The sequence below is a fragment of the Amphibalanus amphitrite genome, unplaced genomic scaffold (assembly GCF_019059575.1).
Source record: "Amphibalanus amphitrite isolate SeventyFive unplaced genomic scaffold, NRLGWU_Aamphi_draft 000825F_arrow, whole genome shotgun sequence".
In the NCBI taxonomy this organism is placed as follows: Eukaryota; Metazoa; Arthropoda; class Thecostraca; order Balanomorpha; family Balanidae; genus Amphibalanus; species Amphibalanus amphitrite.
In genome coordinates this window covers 26,869-42,474 of record NW_024882319.1, presented here as the reverse complement: position 1 = coordinate 42,474, position 15,606 = coordinate 26,869, and the positions used below count along the sequence as shown (strand labels likewise).

Below are 15,606 nucleotides of genomic sequence, written 5' to 3'. Positions count from 1 at the left end.
TGGGCCTGTCGTGCTTCCCTTTGTGCGCTGTAGGTCGGCATTTCAATAGGCGGTTTCCGAGAGCCATGGCTATTGACTGCCGTCCCCGAATGGGTGCCGCTGTCGGTGCCCGCCGCAGCCCGAGCAGCAAGAAGCTGCCGACGGCGGAGAATGGCCCTCTCCGGGTCGGCCCATAGCTGCACGCGGCTGTCAGTTCCACGGACAGCTCGGAGGGCTGAATGGTCCACCCACACCGGCATCTGTTCATAGGGAACGTGACCGGCGTGCGACGGGTGTTGTCAGGGGGACCAGGAGACCTTCCGGCTGGCCCATCCCCGTGCTGTTGTCCGGCATGCCGCCCTGCACGTGACCCCTCTCGTGACCCCGTGACGTCATGACTTAGGCTCGAACGATGCTTTTGTGTATCTTCACATGCTAATGTATGATCGCTGGGGAAGTGAAACGGTAGAATGTTGTTTAAAGTTGAATGCATAATTATCCGTTTATTTCGTATGAATGCTCTCAGTCATGCTTCCTCGTCCATATATCGGACTGGCTTGTGTCCCACCTTTGCGGGGAAATAACCCACATTCCCTATATTCATCTTCTGCCGAGACAGCCAAGATACCAGTCAACGTCCTGGGAAATCTATTACGGCATTCCGGCGGTGACAGCGTGCTGTCGTCATAAACCAGTGTGCTGCGAACGCGGAACTGTTTCGAACGGGTGTAGCGGCTCTGTCGAGGCCACACAACACACACAACATGCTGGGCCAATCTCATCACATTGACTCAATAAGGTGCCGAGTAATAGTGCAAGACGGATGGCTAATAAGCTGCGGCCTGTCGCTGGCTCGGGTTGGGTCCGCAATAGTCTGGGGTCGTTCGTTCCCATTGACCGGGGGAGAACCCAATACATGGTGCCATTTGTTCTCGCCCTACGATCTCCGCCACAATGAACTGTCGTTCTCAGAAGTGATATTATATTTGTGTCCCAGGCGATTTACTTGTCTATGCAAATTATGACGAGAGTTTCACGTCGTCCAAGATGTGATGCCTCATAGCCCTTTTCCATTTACCATATTAAATTCGTGGTAAGCCACTTTATGAGCGTCGCCGCCCGTCGTCGCCGCCGTCGACAGGAAAGGTCTCCTTTCCCGAACACTGGCCATTCATGGCTTCCCCGTTTTAGTGAGCAAGCGAACTCGCTCATGCTATTATGGAAGATTGCAATTGCAGGGAATTGCAACCACTTCACTGCCATACTAAGTGTCCAAACACCACTTTGTCATGTTTGTCTGTCTGTAAGTCTGTCTGTTCGGCTGTCTGTCTGTCAGTGTGTCCGTCTGTCTCTGCCATGACCGATGGACTGACCTCCCGTGTGCGCCGTGTGGCGTTTGGTGGGCGTTCGTCGCGAGCCGGTCACATATTGACCCGACCCGACCGTGGTGGTCGCTCGGCCGGTGGGTCGGTACAGTGCGGCCGACCCTGTGTGCCCGGCCCGCCGCTGTTTGCACGGGACCGTGCACTTGTTGCGGTCACGGTAACGATTGGCGACACGGCCGGCCGGCCAATGACCGCCCCGCGCGCCCTGGAGCGCACCAATGACAGCCAACCGGCCACGAGTGATGGCCGGCCAAAGGACCAAAGGCTTATTGGATTCGTGAATGATGCATGAACAAGTAGCAGGCAATGAGCTTGTTGCCTATGCTTGGAAGGTCGGCTGCATGTTTTGTGTTTAGATCGTGGTGTTCAATCATGTGGTCTATTGTCAGTTTCCAAAGTCAAAATAAAACTTTACTAAAAATACAAAATAAATTTACTCGTACCTGAAATCCACCCGCAGTTCTATGAAGTTTATTTCCAGCAACGACCGGCACTGTGTCTGAATCGTCAAGCTTCATAAGCCTTTCCTCAAATTTGCCAACCTGGTGCCTCGCTAGGCTCTAACGTTCGTGTCTTGAAAGGGTTTATCTGTGTGACACGGCACGGTTTGGGACTCAATAGCTGTGAGAAGTGCAGTACTGTTTGAAATGTGCGCAAATTATATATGGTGTGGTCATTCTGTATATAAATTGTTGTAGTTGTACACTTGTAATTGTGGGACATTTCTTAAGGCCTGGCTACACTATGCGTTTTCTTCGTGCGTTTTTTGCGTGTTTGCGTGTTTTGCGTGATATCGTTCTAGGAAAAAAGTTATAAACAATATAATTTTTACTTTGGTTATATACAAAAGCTAATATAACTCTTCTGTAAATAAAATTTAAGGTGAAAAACATCACAAAAACGTAATATCGTTCTTTTTTCTAGAACGATATCACGCAAAACACGCAAACACGCAAAAAACGCACGAAGAAAACGCATAGTGTAGCCAGGCCTTTAGTTACTGCTTAGGTGTAAATACTCAGTTTTTAAGCATCGTCTCTTAATTACAGATCCTGACGAATAGTTGATTACTCATTACAAAAGCTGTTGCTTTTTGCGGGACATATTTTTATGACGCTTGGTGGAAGGACACTCACAACTGGTAGTCTGCTTTCTGGTATTTTCTGAATAATGTGTTGTAATGCTGCGCTCAGGCAAACAAAAACACAAGCTGTATACCTATTTGTTCGGCATTTTACCCCGACCCTACTTCGCCGTCAGTGGTTGGCTGAGATAAGTCATACCTTTTGGAATGATGATGTTGTCCCAACAGTATCTAAAACTCAAACCGTTTACTTATGCTTACATTCGTTTACTGGCATGTCATAATTCACGAATCATTCAGCAATCATTTGACGCATGACATAACCATTGCAATTGTCCCAACGACGTTATATTTACTGCAACAGCTGCGTACAGGATTTCTGCTGGCGATAAAGAGCGGTTTAGCGTCGTTCCAGCTCGTAATGTGTTATGCAGGCGCAATACGAACGTCCTGTAAGCACGCTCATCGCGTACCGAGCGTAATTTCTGTAATTTAGCGGCGGCCTTCAGGGCCGCCATGGATCAATGCGTGGCCTCTGTTTACTGGGGGCTGCTTTCCTACCGTACTGGCCGGGCGGGGCGGCGGCACGGGTCAATTCATGAGGTGACTCGCAGCGGCCGGCGGCGATGGCGGTTCATGAATGCCGCGCCTTTAGTCGATTGGTGGTCAATATAGCAGGGATCCACTAACGAGGGAGGCTATCCACCTGCTGGTGTCAAGTGTCGGACAATTCACTTCTCCCCTCTCCGTCAGGGTCCCGGGGGGGAGGGGGGGGGGGGGGTGAGCCGGCTGAAGGCTGGCGTGGGAGGACAGAGCGTCTGGAGACCTCAGCCATGACACGTGCCATGACGGCTCGACCCGGTGACTTTTAAACCGGGGGTTTGTCTCATCGACCGGCGGCGCTCTTTGATTAAAAGTGTAGTTGTCTCTGTCGCTGGCCAAATTCAGAATGCTCCCCAGAGGTCTGCTGCGGTTTGGTTTGTTTTCAGTGTTACGGCTTCTGGGTCATAGGTATAGGATTGCCCAGAGCCTGGCGCACAATTGGCTTGCTAGCGCTGATAAGGATGGTTGCCTTGAGTCAGTTTGTGGTCATCGTCCTCAATAAAAACACATTCAATTGTTGTCCCATAGCTCCATCCCATAGTTCCATAGTTCCAAGTCACCCATTTCGACCGTTCTCAACAACTTATCGAGTCTAGTGTCATTATTTTTTACTCTCCTAAGCTTCAAGGAAGCCTCTATTTAGTAAACCTCCTCACCAATGAATATTCTGCACGCATGTCTGTCGATCTGCTTTTCGACATTTCCTTGACGGATTTTATTCGTCATACATGAAGTGCTCTCTGCCCACCTTGCGGCGTCACTGACCGGAAGCCAGTATAGGTATCACTCTCAGACTCTGTATGGCTGGTCACAGAATGATCCGACCGTCGCGGGTCGGTTGGACGCCTGTGCACTGCTCTGCCGAGGACTGTAATTCGTAATTAGCCGGGCCTTAATGGTTAGAGGGCGGGGACCCGCGCGGCAATCAGCCGGGAGTGTACGCCCCCGAACCGCTGGGAGTTGGGCCGGCCCCGGAGGGAAGAAAGAGAGAGGAGGGAGGGACGGAGGGGGGAGGAGGAGGAGGAGGAGGAGGAGGAGGAGGAGGAGGAGGAGGAGGAGGAGGAGGAGGAGGAGGAGGAGGAGGAGGAGGAGGAGGAGGAGGAGGAGGAGGAGGACGAGGACGAGGAGGACGAGGAGGAGGAGGAGGGGAGGAGAAAGAGAGAGCGAGAGAGAGAGGAGGAGGAAAGAAGAGGAGAAGAAAGAGAGAGGGAGTGAGGTGGAGAGGAGAGGGGAGGAGTAGAATGGTGAGAGAGAGAGAGAGAGAGAGAGAGAGAGAGAGAGAGAGAGAGAGAGAGGAGAGAGAGAGAGAGAGAGAGAGAGAGAGAGAGAGAGAGAGAGAGAGAGAGAGAGAGAGAGAGAGAGAGAGAGAGAGAGAGAGAGAGAGAGAGAGAGAGAGAGAGAGAGAGAGAGAGAGAGAGAGCGTGTATGAGGAAGCAAAGGATGCGCCTAGAAGCGGCTGTAAGATATCAGTCTCGTGTAGAGCGAACAAAATCGAGTATAGCTGGATTGAAGAACATAGTAAATGTGGAGATGCGAAGTTAAACTGAATGTGAATTGTGTGCATCGCGATTCCCCAACCGCCGATAGTTGCTCACCTAAACCAACCAGCGATACATCTTGTTATGTGGTATCTAATCGGCTCATTTACGGCTCAAATCAATAAGCCAATTCTCATCAATCAATTTCTGCACATAGCCCGCCACAGGCGGCGCGCCGGCTTCCTTCTGGACCACTTAATCGTCCACCATGGGGCATTAATTAAGACGCCGATGGCGAGAGCGCTGCAGCCTTCGCCTCAGAACGGGCGGCAGACGGGACTAGGAATGGGGCTTGTGGAAACCCGCACATCGTCCCTGTGTGATGCTACGGATGCACCCGGTGCTGATGATACTGATGCTATTTTTACAGTGGCTTCCATTCGCTGACGTGATATTGCCTTCATTACTAATGGCGTTGTTACTCCTGGTATTGATGCGCTTTCTGTTACTTGTGCTATTTGTGACGCTGCTCATGCTATACATACTTCTGTCACTGCCTCTATTGCCGCGGCTGTTGCTGCTGCTGCTGCACAGCAGTGATGCTATTCCGGCCTCTGGATGGCAACGTTTGCCGGGTATGGGGAGGGACGTGGCCCAGCGATAATGGCGGAGCAGGGAGACGCGAAGTGGCGCGGGGCCGGTCGGCGGCGGCAGGGAGAGGCAGGGGCGGTAGTCTCCGGAGGATTGCGCCGGTATTGGTGTCTGCCCGGCCCGCCCGGCGACGCGGACTGCTGGATGCCGACCAGGGCCGGGGTTCCCCTGCTCGGTATTCAGTCGGCGCGGTGGCTGTAGTCCACGGTCCACCCTCCGCCGGGGCCTGGGCTGCTTATTGCGCCGGCCACCGCTCCCCGATCGCTTCTCCTTGTCCACGTAGCGGACTCAGTCCTTTGTCCTTTTTATCTTTTAGCTTTCTTTCCCTGTGTCATTACCGAGGTTTGATTCAGCCAGTCGGCTAGCCTCTTTTTAATGATATCACACCGCGCAATTCCTGGAACGTTATGTAATGCAACTGCGACAAGCAGTACTTTCTATCATTGGTAAGATACGTAGTTTATTAAAATGGGACCCCGCTCGTTCCATTTTGTGGCATTTATTCCGTTATTTTCCAGCCAATTCTCCCGGAATGACATCAGTCATGTGGCGGGGAAGCGCAGCGCTGCACTTACCAATGGTGCATTGCTGTTTGCTAGTAGCCACGTAATGAAAATGATAACGGTGAAATAAATTGCGTAGCGTGCATGGTCTCCATAGGGACTGAAGTAGAACGACACCAATTGACCTATACTTGATAATGCGTCAATAAATCGGATAATGTCATGAGACTCGTACAATGCACACTATTAGAGTTATGCGGACATTTTCCATTTATGCAATCATAGCAGTGACAAGTAACGCTCGACGAAACTCTCGCTAGCTCGCCAAGTGCACTTTCCACAAACTAAACATTGCCAAATTGGTAAATGAAGCGCAAAAGCATATTTTGTTCGCCCCCGGCCAGGTCACTGACGTACTTCACCCACCCTCTGTATCTGCAGGTCTGCGAACCATCATCAACGCGCTGCTGAACTCGCTGACCCAGCTGGTGGAGGTGATGTCACTCACCCTCTTCTGCCTCATGGTGTTCGCCCTGTTCGCGCTCCAGGTCTTCATGGGCGTACTCCGCAATAAGTGTGTTCTCGAGCCGGACACGGCCGAACAGTGGCCTCAGTGAGTACGACCAAACGGGGACCCGGGAAATCACAGTGTAAGCAGGCGCGTAACCACGAATCTGAAGTTACTGGGGACCACATGGAGGGCCGCGAATAGGTACCAAATATGATATTTCAGGATCGGCCTTCGCCGGAATGCGTGTGTGTGTGTGTGTGAAGGGGGAAGAGGGTGGGGGCGTTTTTGGCCACACCTGCCAACTTTTTTTGCGCATGTAAAGAAAACCGCGGCGCGCACCGCCGTGAAACTTGGTATAGCTTATGATATATCAATTTCGCATCGTGTGTGAAAATTTTGACCCCAAGTCACCTAAGGTCAGGTCACCAGGGCAGGGCAAGTAAAGTAACCATGCCTCTAAAAACTTTGTGACTTTGTCATTCCTATAGTTTACATCCCAGAAGTTTGAAACTCGAGCTTTTACGTGAGGAAATCAGTATGAAAAATTCGTATACCTATCTCAAAGTTTTCACATCGGTGACCTAATGTCAGGTCAATTTTACGACCTCTTCATTATAGGTCATTGGGAGGAAATTGAAATACTTTTCTTTTGGCCGAAACACATTCAAAAACCGTGACACAGGTAAACATGACACACTGAACCGGAAAATTGCACCTGTGACCCCTCTATGCCCCTCAGCTCATCTTAGGTCATGAAACATCTCCAACAGTTTTTTACCACAACTTTAGGTAGAAACATGCTAGAGCGCTGAAAACAGCATGAATGTGTTCAGCTCAACAATACCAATCAAATGGCATGCAACATGACCTTTCCCCTGACCAGGGGTCAAATTTTAAAGTTGACCTTTTCAGGTCAACTTATAGTTCATTCGACACGTCTCGACGAGACAAACGCGATGCCGGTAAAATCAGCGTCATACAAGTTTTAAGTCCAAAGCTATGATGCAAAAACCTTTTCCGCAAAAACGCCAGCCTGGAAGCTAAAACGTTGACCTTAGGTCAAGTCTGCGAGCATTACTCAGAAATGCTTTTGAAAGCGCTATCGAATGCGCTTTCCCGCAGCATTGCAACTCTATTGGTTCCTGACTTATGCGCCGATTTGTGAAAAGTTGTCAAAATTTGGAACAAAATTTCGTGAAAATTTTACAGTTGGTGACCTGTAGTGACCTCAGCTATGACCTGATAAAAAAATGATGTAGGTAATTCTGGAAGATACTGTAGCGAGCTATCTGTTGCTTTTCACTTCGTCTTTCTAGCTTGCTTACTTTCCGATATAACCTGGTGTGGCCAAAAAGCCCCCCCCCCCCCACCATGGCGAAGTTGGCTGAGAGGCCCACCCGGGTGCTGGTTAAACAAAACATCCATAGTTTTGTCTTACGTTGACTACATCTTTTCACGTCGATTTAGAGACAATATGTCGCTATTTAAGCAAATTGAGGTCGTCAGTTTTACTGGGGACGGTCCCCAGTAACCCAAAAGCTACTGGGGACCGGTCCCCAGTGTCCCCAGTGGTGGTTACGCGCCTGAGTGTAAGCACTACGCAGACTGTTCTTGCAGCAAAACAAGGGAGCTCACGAGACGAATCAAATTCTAACGTGCCATACAAGGCTATGTAAACCGTGCCATCATTCGCAGTGTTTTTTTTTTTTAGCTGTTTGCCATCCTCATCATAGGAAGCACAATATTTTCTCCTCGCGCATGGTTTATTATTATTTTTTGTTCCGATGTCCAGCTCCGGCCTCCGTTTCCAAAAGGAACTGTTCAAAAACTTCCATTCGCTAGACACTAAATCCCCAATAAATAAGTTTCTTCGCCTCTGGAATGGGTTTCCAGGGACCCTTGACAACAACCGAATCCCGGTGTGTCGATCGCTCGTCGCCGGCCGACGGGGAGGCCCCGATCCCCCGTCCCGGGGAGGACCGGAAGTGATTGATTTCCGGCGCACGCGGCTAACCGGCTGCCGTTCACAGGTACAGCACCAACAGCACCTTCTGGGCGATCGACAATCACACTGAGGACTTCATGCTGTGCGGAAACGGCTCAGGAGCAAGGTAGGTGCTGCGGGCGAAATAATGTACCCTGAATGTGAACACAGCATCATAATAGGGCTTTATAATGTTTTCGTTACTCGAATGACATTGTGTAATTGTAAGCAATGCACACATAGCATCGGCTGCGTAGTAAACTACAAAAGTAATTTGGTAATGCATGTCGACATTATTTATGCATGTTGAGTGCTAACCCATCTGCATGGAAAATGTTGCCATCAAAGGGTGATAAATGATCATGCAGCACAATTGCTTGTTACATGATGTACCAATGACACAACAACAAACAACAAATTGATGTGCACTGAATCAAAAGAGACCGGTTGTTTCAGGATTGCCAATTTTTTTTTTTTATATCGCTCGTACTACATAAAAAGCAGAGCTTTTTGCAAAATTTTACAGCAAATTATCATTTCGTTAAGTATTTAATAGCCATACCAATGCCACCCAAAAGTAGGCTGTTTCTTCAGTGATCACAATTTTCCTGTTGTCTTGGTCTCTTGCCGGTCTCCCCATTTTCCGAACCAACGTTTTTTTCAGCCGTCTGAAGAGTGACCTCATTAAACCGGTCGTTCAGCTGATGACTGTGTCGTGAAGGGTGCCTTCAGTGACCTTTGCAGTATCCGTGTCTTATTAACCTTAGGGCTCGGTGGCTCGCTCTATCACTTGTCCCAATTTGTGCCAGCTTTATTAATGATCTGAATGAGTGGTAGGCGCGGAAAAGATGAATATGTTTTTGAAAGCTGAAATATCTGGCAAAAAGTATTTCGCCGCTACCTTAAATTATGAATGTTAGGCGTCATGTTTTTTTTCGATGGTTGGTTGGAATTTTTTTTTTTCAATAGCAGGCCAATGAATCGCGTTTATTTCACTCGCTATGTGATAGAGGTCTGCCATGTAACATTGATACGCCAGCTGGTCCTGTAGTAGTTAGCCTATCCAAAAGGTCCCGTCCCGCTGTGGTCAGTCGTCCGCCGCCATTCCTCGTCGGTATATGGGTGTATCGACATGGTAGGGGGCCGGGGGGAGGGGGCTCTGTCTGGCGGATCTGGGGGCGGGGCGGCCAGCGGCGGGGACAGTATTACTGCGTAGTCGGAACGGGGCGGGACACTGGGCTCCTGATGGATCACTTCCCTCGGGGCAAGGTCAGGGTCTGCGGGGCGGGTTACGGTGGTCAGTGGCCCACAATATCGGCGAACTTGGTCCGTGTGGGTGGGCTGCCGCGGCGGCCGCCGGCCGGACTCCGTCCTGGTGGTACTCAGAGTGATACATGGCAGCAGCGCGGACGGAACTGCCGCCCGCCCGGCCATTGTGTGACATATCACTCCTGGGAAGTCAGATTAATGGTCATTCAATGGCCATTCGACTCATACAATTACCAGGGCCATCAAGCTGTCGTCCAAGTGGCCGTTCGAGTGACTGCCAGACGGACTGAAGGCAGTAATAGACCGACTAACGGGTGAAGTCGCCGCATGCTAATTTGGCCCCTGTTTGCAGGGTTGAAAATTATGCGTTGCTTTAGGCTGAGAAACCATCACGATTGATTACATTCGCTGCGATACAAAAAGGCATGGATGCATCATGCATGAATGCATACCTTGCATGAATAATATATGTATTTCTCCGTCCCGCTGCGCTTGCAAAGACATGACTGGTGGATACGGGTCTATGTATTCCTGACATTTACCCCAAGTCATGCTCTTTGGGTGAGGGTAACGCCCCCGTGAGGTACACATCAGGGTAACAATATACATAGCCGGGAGCACGTTCACAGTGCTACAAGATAAACGAGACAGGCGGCGGCGGGGTGGCGGTGGACAGAACACATATTGTCACGTGGCACTGCGGGCGCTCACTGAGGCCTGAGGGCCGGTGGTGCTCACGCCGTGCGGTAGGTGTCGCTACAGGCTACAGTTTGCGCCCGCGTGCAGAGAAATGCTTTGCTGCGCGCCACTGTTAGTCGCGCGCATCAAATACATTTCTCCGTCCCGCTGCGCTTGCAAAGACATGACTGGTGGATACGGGTCTATGTATTCCTGACATTTACCCCAAGTCATGCTCTTTGGGTGAGGGTAACGCCCATACCCCCACCCGAACCCGCACGGGACGGAGAACTTGGCGTGAGGCGATGCCATGAACATTGAACATCATCGAACACATGAATACACAGATGATCGGTCGGCTTAGGGCTGCCGTTCCGCCCGTCGGCGGCGGCGCGACTGAGTCGACTACAGACAACCCGTGGCATCAACCGACGTAAAAACATATTCCAAAATCATTCGGGAAAACCCTGTTTGCGGAAATCGCGGACGACTGGCTAACACCACGTCAGCATGGCCAAGGCTGCCGCTCCGCCCAAACGGGCGGCGGCCCGGAAACCGGGCCTAAAACGGGCAGCCGTGGCGTCGGCGGTGCTGCAGTGCCGCTCACAACGCGCAACATAAAACAAAACGCCTTGACACCATGAAATGCAGTATACAGTAATAGGTCTGTCCGCTGCGAGCTGTCGCTCCGCCTTGCGGCGGCGGTTCGAAGGAACCTGTAACAGACAGCCCGAGCATTGTCCAGCATAAAAATGTCCCAAATTCGTGTAGGCGTGACAGGCAGACGACTGGCTAACACCACGTCAGCATGGCCAAAGCTGCCGCTCCGCCCAAACGGGCGGCGGCCCGGAAACCGGGCCTAAAACGGGCAGCCGTGGCGTCGGCGGTGCTGCAGTGCCGCTCACAACGCGCAACATAAAACAAAACGCCACGACACCATGAAATGTAGTACACAGTAATAGGTAGGTCCCCTGCGAGCTGTCGCTCCGCCTTGAGGCGGCGGTTCGAAGGAACCTGTAACAGACAGCCCGAGCATTGTCCAGCATAAAATGTCCCAAATTCGTGTAGGCGTGACAGGCAGACGACTGGCTAACACCACGTCAGCATGGCCAAAGCTGCCGCTCCGCCCAAACGGGCGGCGGCCCGGAAACCGGGCCTAAAACGGGCAGCCGTGGCGTGGGTGCCTGCTGCAGGACCGTTCACAAAGCGCCACATAATCGTAAAAACAAAACGCCTCGACACCATGAAATGCGGTACGCAGTAATAGATCGGTCCGCTGCGAGCTGTCGCTCCGCTTGAGGCGGCGGCTCGACGGAGCCCATAACAGACAGCCCGAGCATTGTCCAGCATAAAAATGTCCCAAACTCATTTAGGGAAGCCTGTAGGCGTAACACGCGGACAAGCTGCCGAGTGCTGGCCCACGTCAGCATGGCCAAGGCTGCCGCTCCGCCCCAACGGGCGGCGGCCCGGAAACCGGGCCTAAAACGGGCAGCCGTGGCGTCGGCGGTGCTGCAGTGCCGCTCATAACGCGCAACATAAAAACAAAACGCCTTGACACACAGAAATGCGGTACACAGTAATAAAAGACATGATCGGTCTGCGTTGGGCTGTCGCTCCGCCTTGAGGCGGCGGCTAGAGTGAGCCTATAACAGACAGCCCGAGCATTGTCTAGCATTCAAAGCATGCTGCTGCAGTGCCGCTTATAAGCGCGCAACATAAAACAAAACACCCTGACGCCCAAAAAAAGTGCGGTACACAGTAATAAAGACAGATGACCGGTCTGTTTGAACTGCCGCTCCATGTGAGGCGGCGGCGGCCAGCGATCGTGGCGACGCCGGGTTGGCGACTGGAGCAGCGCAGGGCAGTTTCAGGGCCGCCACGACGCGGCGGCGGACGCGGCAGGCGGCATGTTGTCGAAGCGTGCGGCAGCCATGCAGGATCCGGTCTTGCCCAGCATGGATGGTCGGGCGGCCGGGTCGATGGGGCTGGTCCCGGCGCGGCCGGCGGACCCGCCGAGGCGACGGCTGTGCGGCGGCTTGGTGCACCGGTGGCGGTAGTTGAAGCAGCCGCCGCTGGGTGTCTGGGAGCGACGTGACGCCGCCCAGTCGCCAGCAACTCCGACATGAGGGGGGAGGGCAGGGCGCGCTCCGCCGGTGGACCGAACCGCGTGAAGCATCGCCGACGCGCATGGAAAAAAAGAGAACGCTGTGTTAGACCGTTGCCCGCTTGCATGCACGCCAGGTTAAAACTGCTGACCGAAAGACACCTCCCGTGGTGCATATGTACGTCAGGCGATTGCTGGCCGGCTGATCGCTTGGGCACTATGCATGCAAGTGATGCTAAACACTGCTTACCGACCAGACACCCACGGGCCGGACCAAAACTAGGCCGCGGCAGACATGGCCGAAAAGCATGAGGAAAAAAAAAACATTGTGTTAGCGGGAGACGCGTTCTCGGAGTGTGCGAGCCCGCCGCCGAATCATAAAGTGCAATAAATCGGCCGCAGGCGGGAATGGAGACGAACTTGCGGCTCGCCTTGCTCCCGAAAGTCAAGTCAAACACGGACCGATTGCGTCCTCATCTGTGGGTGTGCCCTCAGGTTTACTATTGACCGGCCCGCGATCGCATGCACGTCCGGTCAAACCACGGACCGACTGGCACCCCTCGGGGTGCTTACGTCAGGTCGCTGCTATTCGAAGAAAACGTATCCGGCGCTGTGCGTGCACGTCATTATAAAATGGCAGACCGTCCAGATATCCCTCGGGGTTGGCATGCAGGCCAAGTACTGACCGGCAAACGCAGCCGGCGATAGGCATGCGCGGCATTTCGATGACCGCCCGAACCACTCTCGGGGAACGAACGCCACCACCAAAACGCTACCCGCTATTCGCACGAACGTCTATGTCAAACCGATGACTCACCGGATAACCCTCATGCTGACCGACCCCCGCGACCGCATGCAAGTCGAGAACAAAACCGCTGACTGGCCATGCTTTCTTCAGAGTCGCCCGCCAGGCCCTCGGGCTCGCCACTGTCTAGCTGTTCGCCGCCGGCGGTATGCATGCACGTCAGGTCAGACCGTTGACCAACTGGCACCCTCAGGTGCGGATTAGGCCCTCAGGCCACTGGCACCCTCAGGTGCGTATCAGGCCCTCAGGCCCGCCATGACCGGTCGTTTGCCGCCGGCGGTATGCATGCACGTCGGGTCAAACCGTTGACCGACCGGCACCCTCAGGTGCGTATCAGGCCCTCAGGCCACTGGCACCCTCAGGTGCGTATCAGGCCCTCAGGCCACTGGCACCCTCAGGTACGCACCGGGCCCTCAGGCCCGCCACTGACCGATATTCGCCGCGGCGATATCCATGCACGTCGGGTCCACTTGCTGCCCGACCATGCGCCCCACAGGGCTGCATGCATGCCCTCCGCTGGCCGACAGCCGGCAGCCGGCGATATGTATGGGCTTCAGGTCGACCACCGACCGACCAAAACCTCTCAGGGGGGGGGGGGGGGCGTGCTGCCGGTCAACTGCTGACCGGCAAAATGCGCATGCACGTCGTGTCAACTGGTCACCGACCGAGACACCCAACCGGGTGCACGCAGCGGGTCAGGCCAGGGATTGAGTCGGGTTAACCGTTGACCGGTAAGGCGGTTCCGGCGATGTGTATATGCCCGTTTGGTTAACCGCTGAACGATTATCGCCTTAACCCATTCAGCCTAGGAATATTGACCATCATGAACATCGATGCAATCAAAATATGTTATGCTCCTACCAGGGTTTTGCAAGGAATCGAAACTAATTTTCGCCTGCAGCAAAAGTTTTCCGAGACAAACGTAAAAAAAACGTGCTTGCGAAATCGCAACAAAGGGCACACCGGGCGAAATCAGCGTTGCGAAAACGCAACAACTGGCACGTCAGACGGCCATAAAGTACACTGAACTGCCGTATACGCTAATTTGATTTGACAAACATCAGCTGTTGACAACTATTGCTTGAAAATACGGAACCTACATCCCTCATGCCCTAGAACCTGTCTCCGCAGTGAGGGAGCATAACTTCAGGATTTGCGAACGGGGAGATGGCAACAAACGGTCATTATCAACAACAGTTGTCCATTTAAAGTTGTGGTCGACGCGTACCTAGGGTGATGCTTTCTTTTTGGAAGCTATAGAGAGCCATTCCCCCAACTGTATGACCCGGGTGGCCTGCCCACCGGCTGGGCTCAGTCTCGACGAATAACCGTGCCCGCTCAGACAAATGTCTCCCCTAGTTCCAACAATACTGCTAGCTCTAAAATAGTCTGATTAGAGAAAAGGACTATCCCAAGTAGCCAACAGTCGTACACTCCATACCAAGCAGCTATTAATCTGTGCAAGTTATGAATCCTAAAAATGATTATTTACACAGACGCCCTCATTACCCCTGCCGAAGGGTTTTGCTACCCCCAGAGGGGGCCTATCCCACTATTTGCCGACCTTGAGTATCGTTTCTAACGTAAAGGTTGGTAATCAACATATTGTATCCAGAGAATGGCAATGCCTATCTGTCGTCTGATACCAGACTATACATCCCCGTTTTTCATTATATATGTACAATGTACATAGTAGATCCAATTTCCAAAGGACCTGATTATCGCTCAGCTCCGTTAGCATCGCCGACCGTTTGATCCAGGTCTTCTTCTACCACGAGATTTTCAGATGTATGGGAGCATATTGCTTAGTGAACGAACAGCCCGATAATCTGTGAGAGAAAAAGAAAGGAGTATTGTAGCTGTTTAAGCCAGTAAATGTGAAATATGTCGCAACATTTTACGTGCAAACGCAACTTGCACTATACATATACAACATTGCACTTGCACCTATACACGTCCCTCATCTTTTGCATTTGGGGAACGTGTGAGGCTTGCTTGAAAGAAATGATTTAACATAGATTAGGAGCCATATGGGGTGGTAGTTTTTGAGCGCCGAGTTAGCCTGATGCTACCAACTCGTACTGGCTACCCCTGGCGACACCGTTTCATTGTGGAAAGTAAATGAGCGTGATGTCGTTCAAGAAAACGGGTGTAGGACACGAGGCACGCAGGGTCACCTCGGACTCCGGAAAACGGCGTCGAAGCAGTGTTGGCAACATGCCCCAAAAGTGGGCTGTTGGTAGCCTGGACTGTATTGTCTCGCATGGGGCGTCTCGCGTCATAAACTCGGTGACGACCGCGCACAATTACCTACGTATGAAATGCGACATGAATGTTAGATCCCTGTAGTGGGGGCTAGGTCAGATCAACCAGGCAGGAACATAGCCGTGAAGTATAAAAACATGCACAACATATGACACATGGTCCATGGGTACTTTGGATGAAAGCAAGCACACTGGTGACAAGAAGTGAGGAGTACGTAGAGTATGTTTGGGCGAAACAGACCAATTTGCGAAAAACATACTGTCCGATCTGAAAAAGCCACGAGAAATCACTGCGATCCAGGTCACGG

The 15,606-nt window shown here is 52.2% G+C and overlaps 1 protein-coding gene across 1 annotated transcript in view; it reads left to right on the top strand.

Annotated features, from left to right (window-relative positions):
- The window catches only part of LOC122366692 (sodium channel protein 60E-like), a gene marked incomplete at its 3' end in the record, with an annotated part of 103,519 nt that overhangs the window by 61,242 nt on the left and 26,671 nt on the right, over positions 1–15,606 (top strand). The window contains exons 4-5 of the mRNA XM_043339207.1: positions 6,125–6,296; positions 8,225–8,305. Of these exons, the coding sequence (XP_043195142.1) occupies positions 6,125–6,296; positions 8,225–8,305 (253 nt within the window). The remainder of the gene's footprint in view (positions 1–6,124; positions 6,297–8,224; positions 8,306–15,606) is intronic.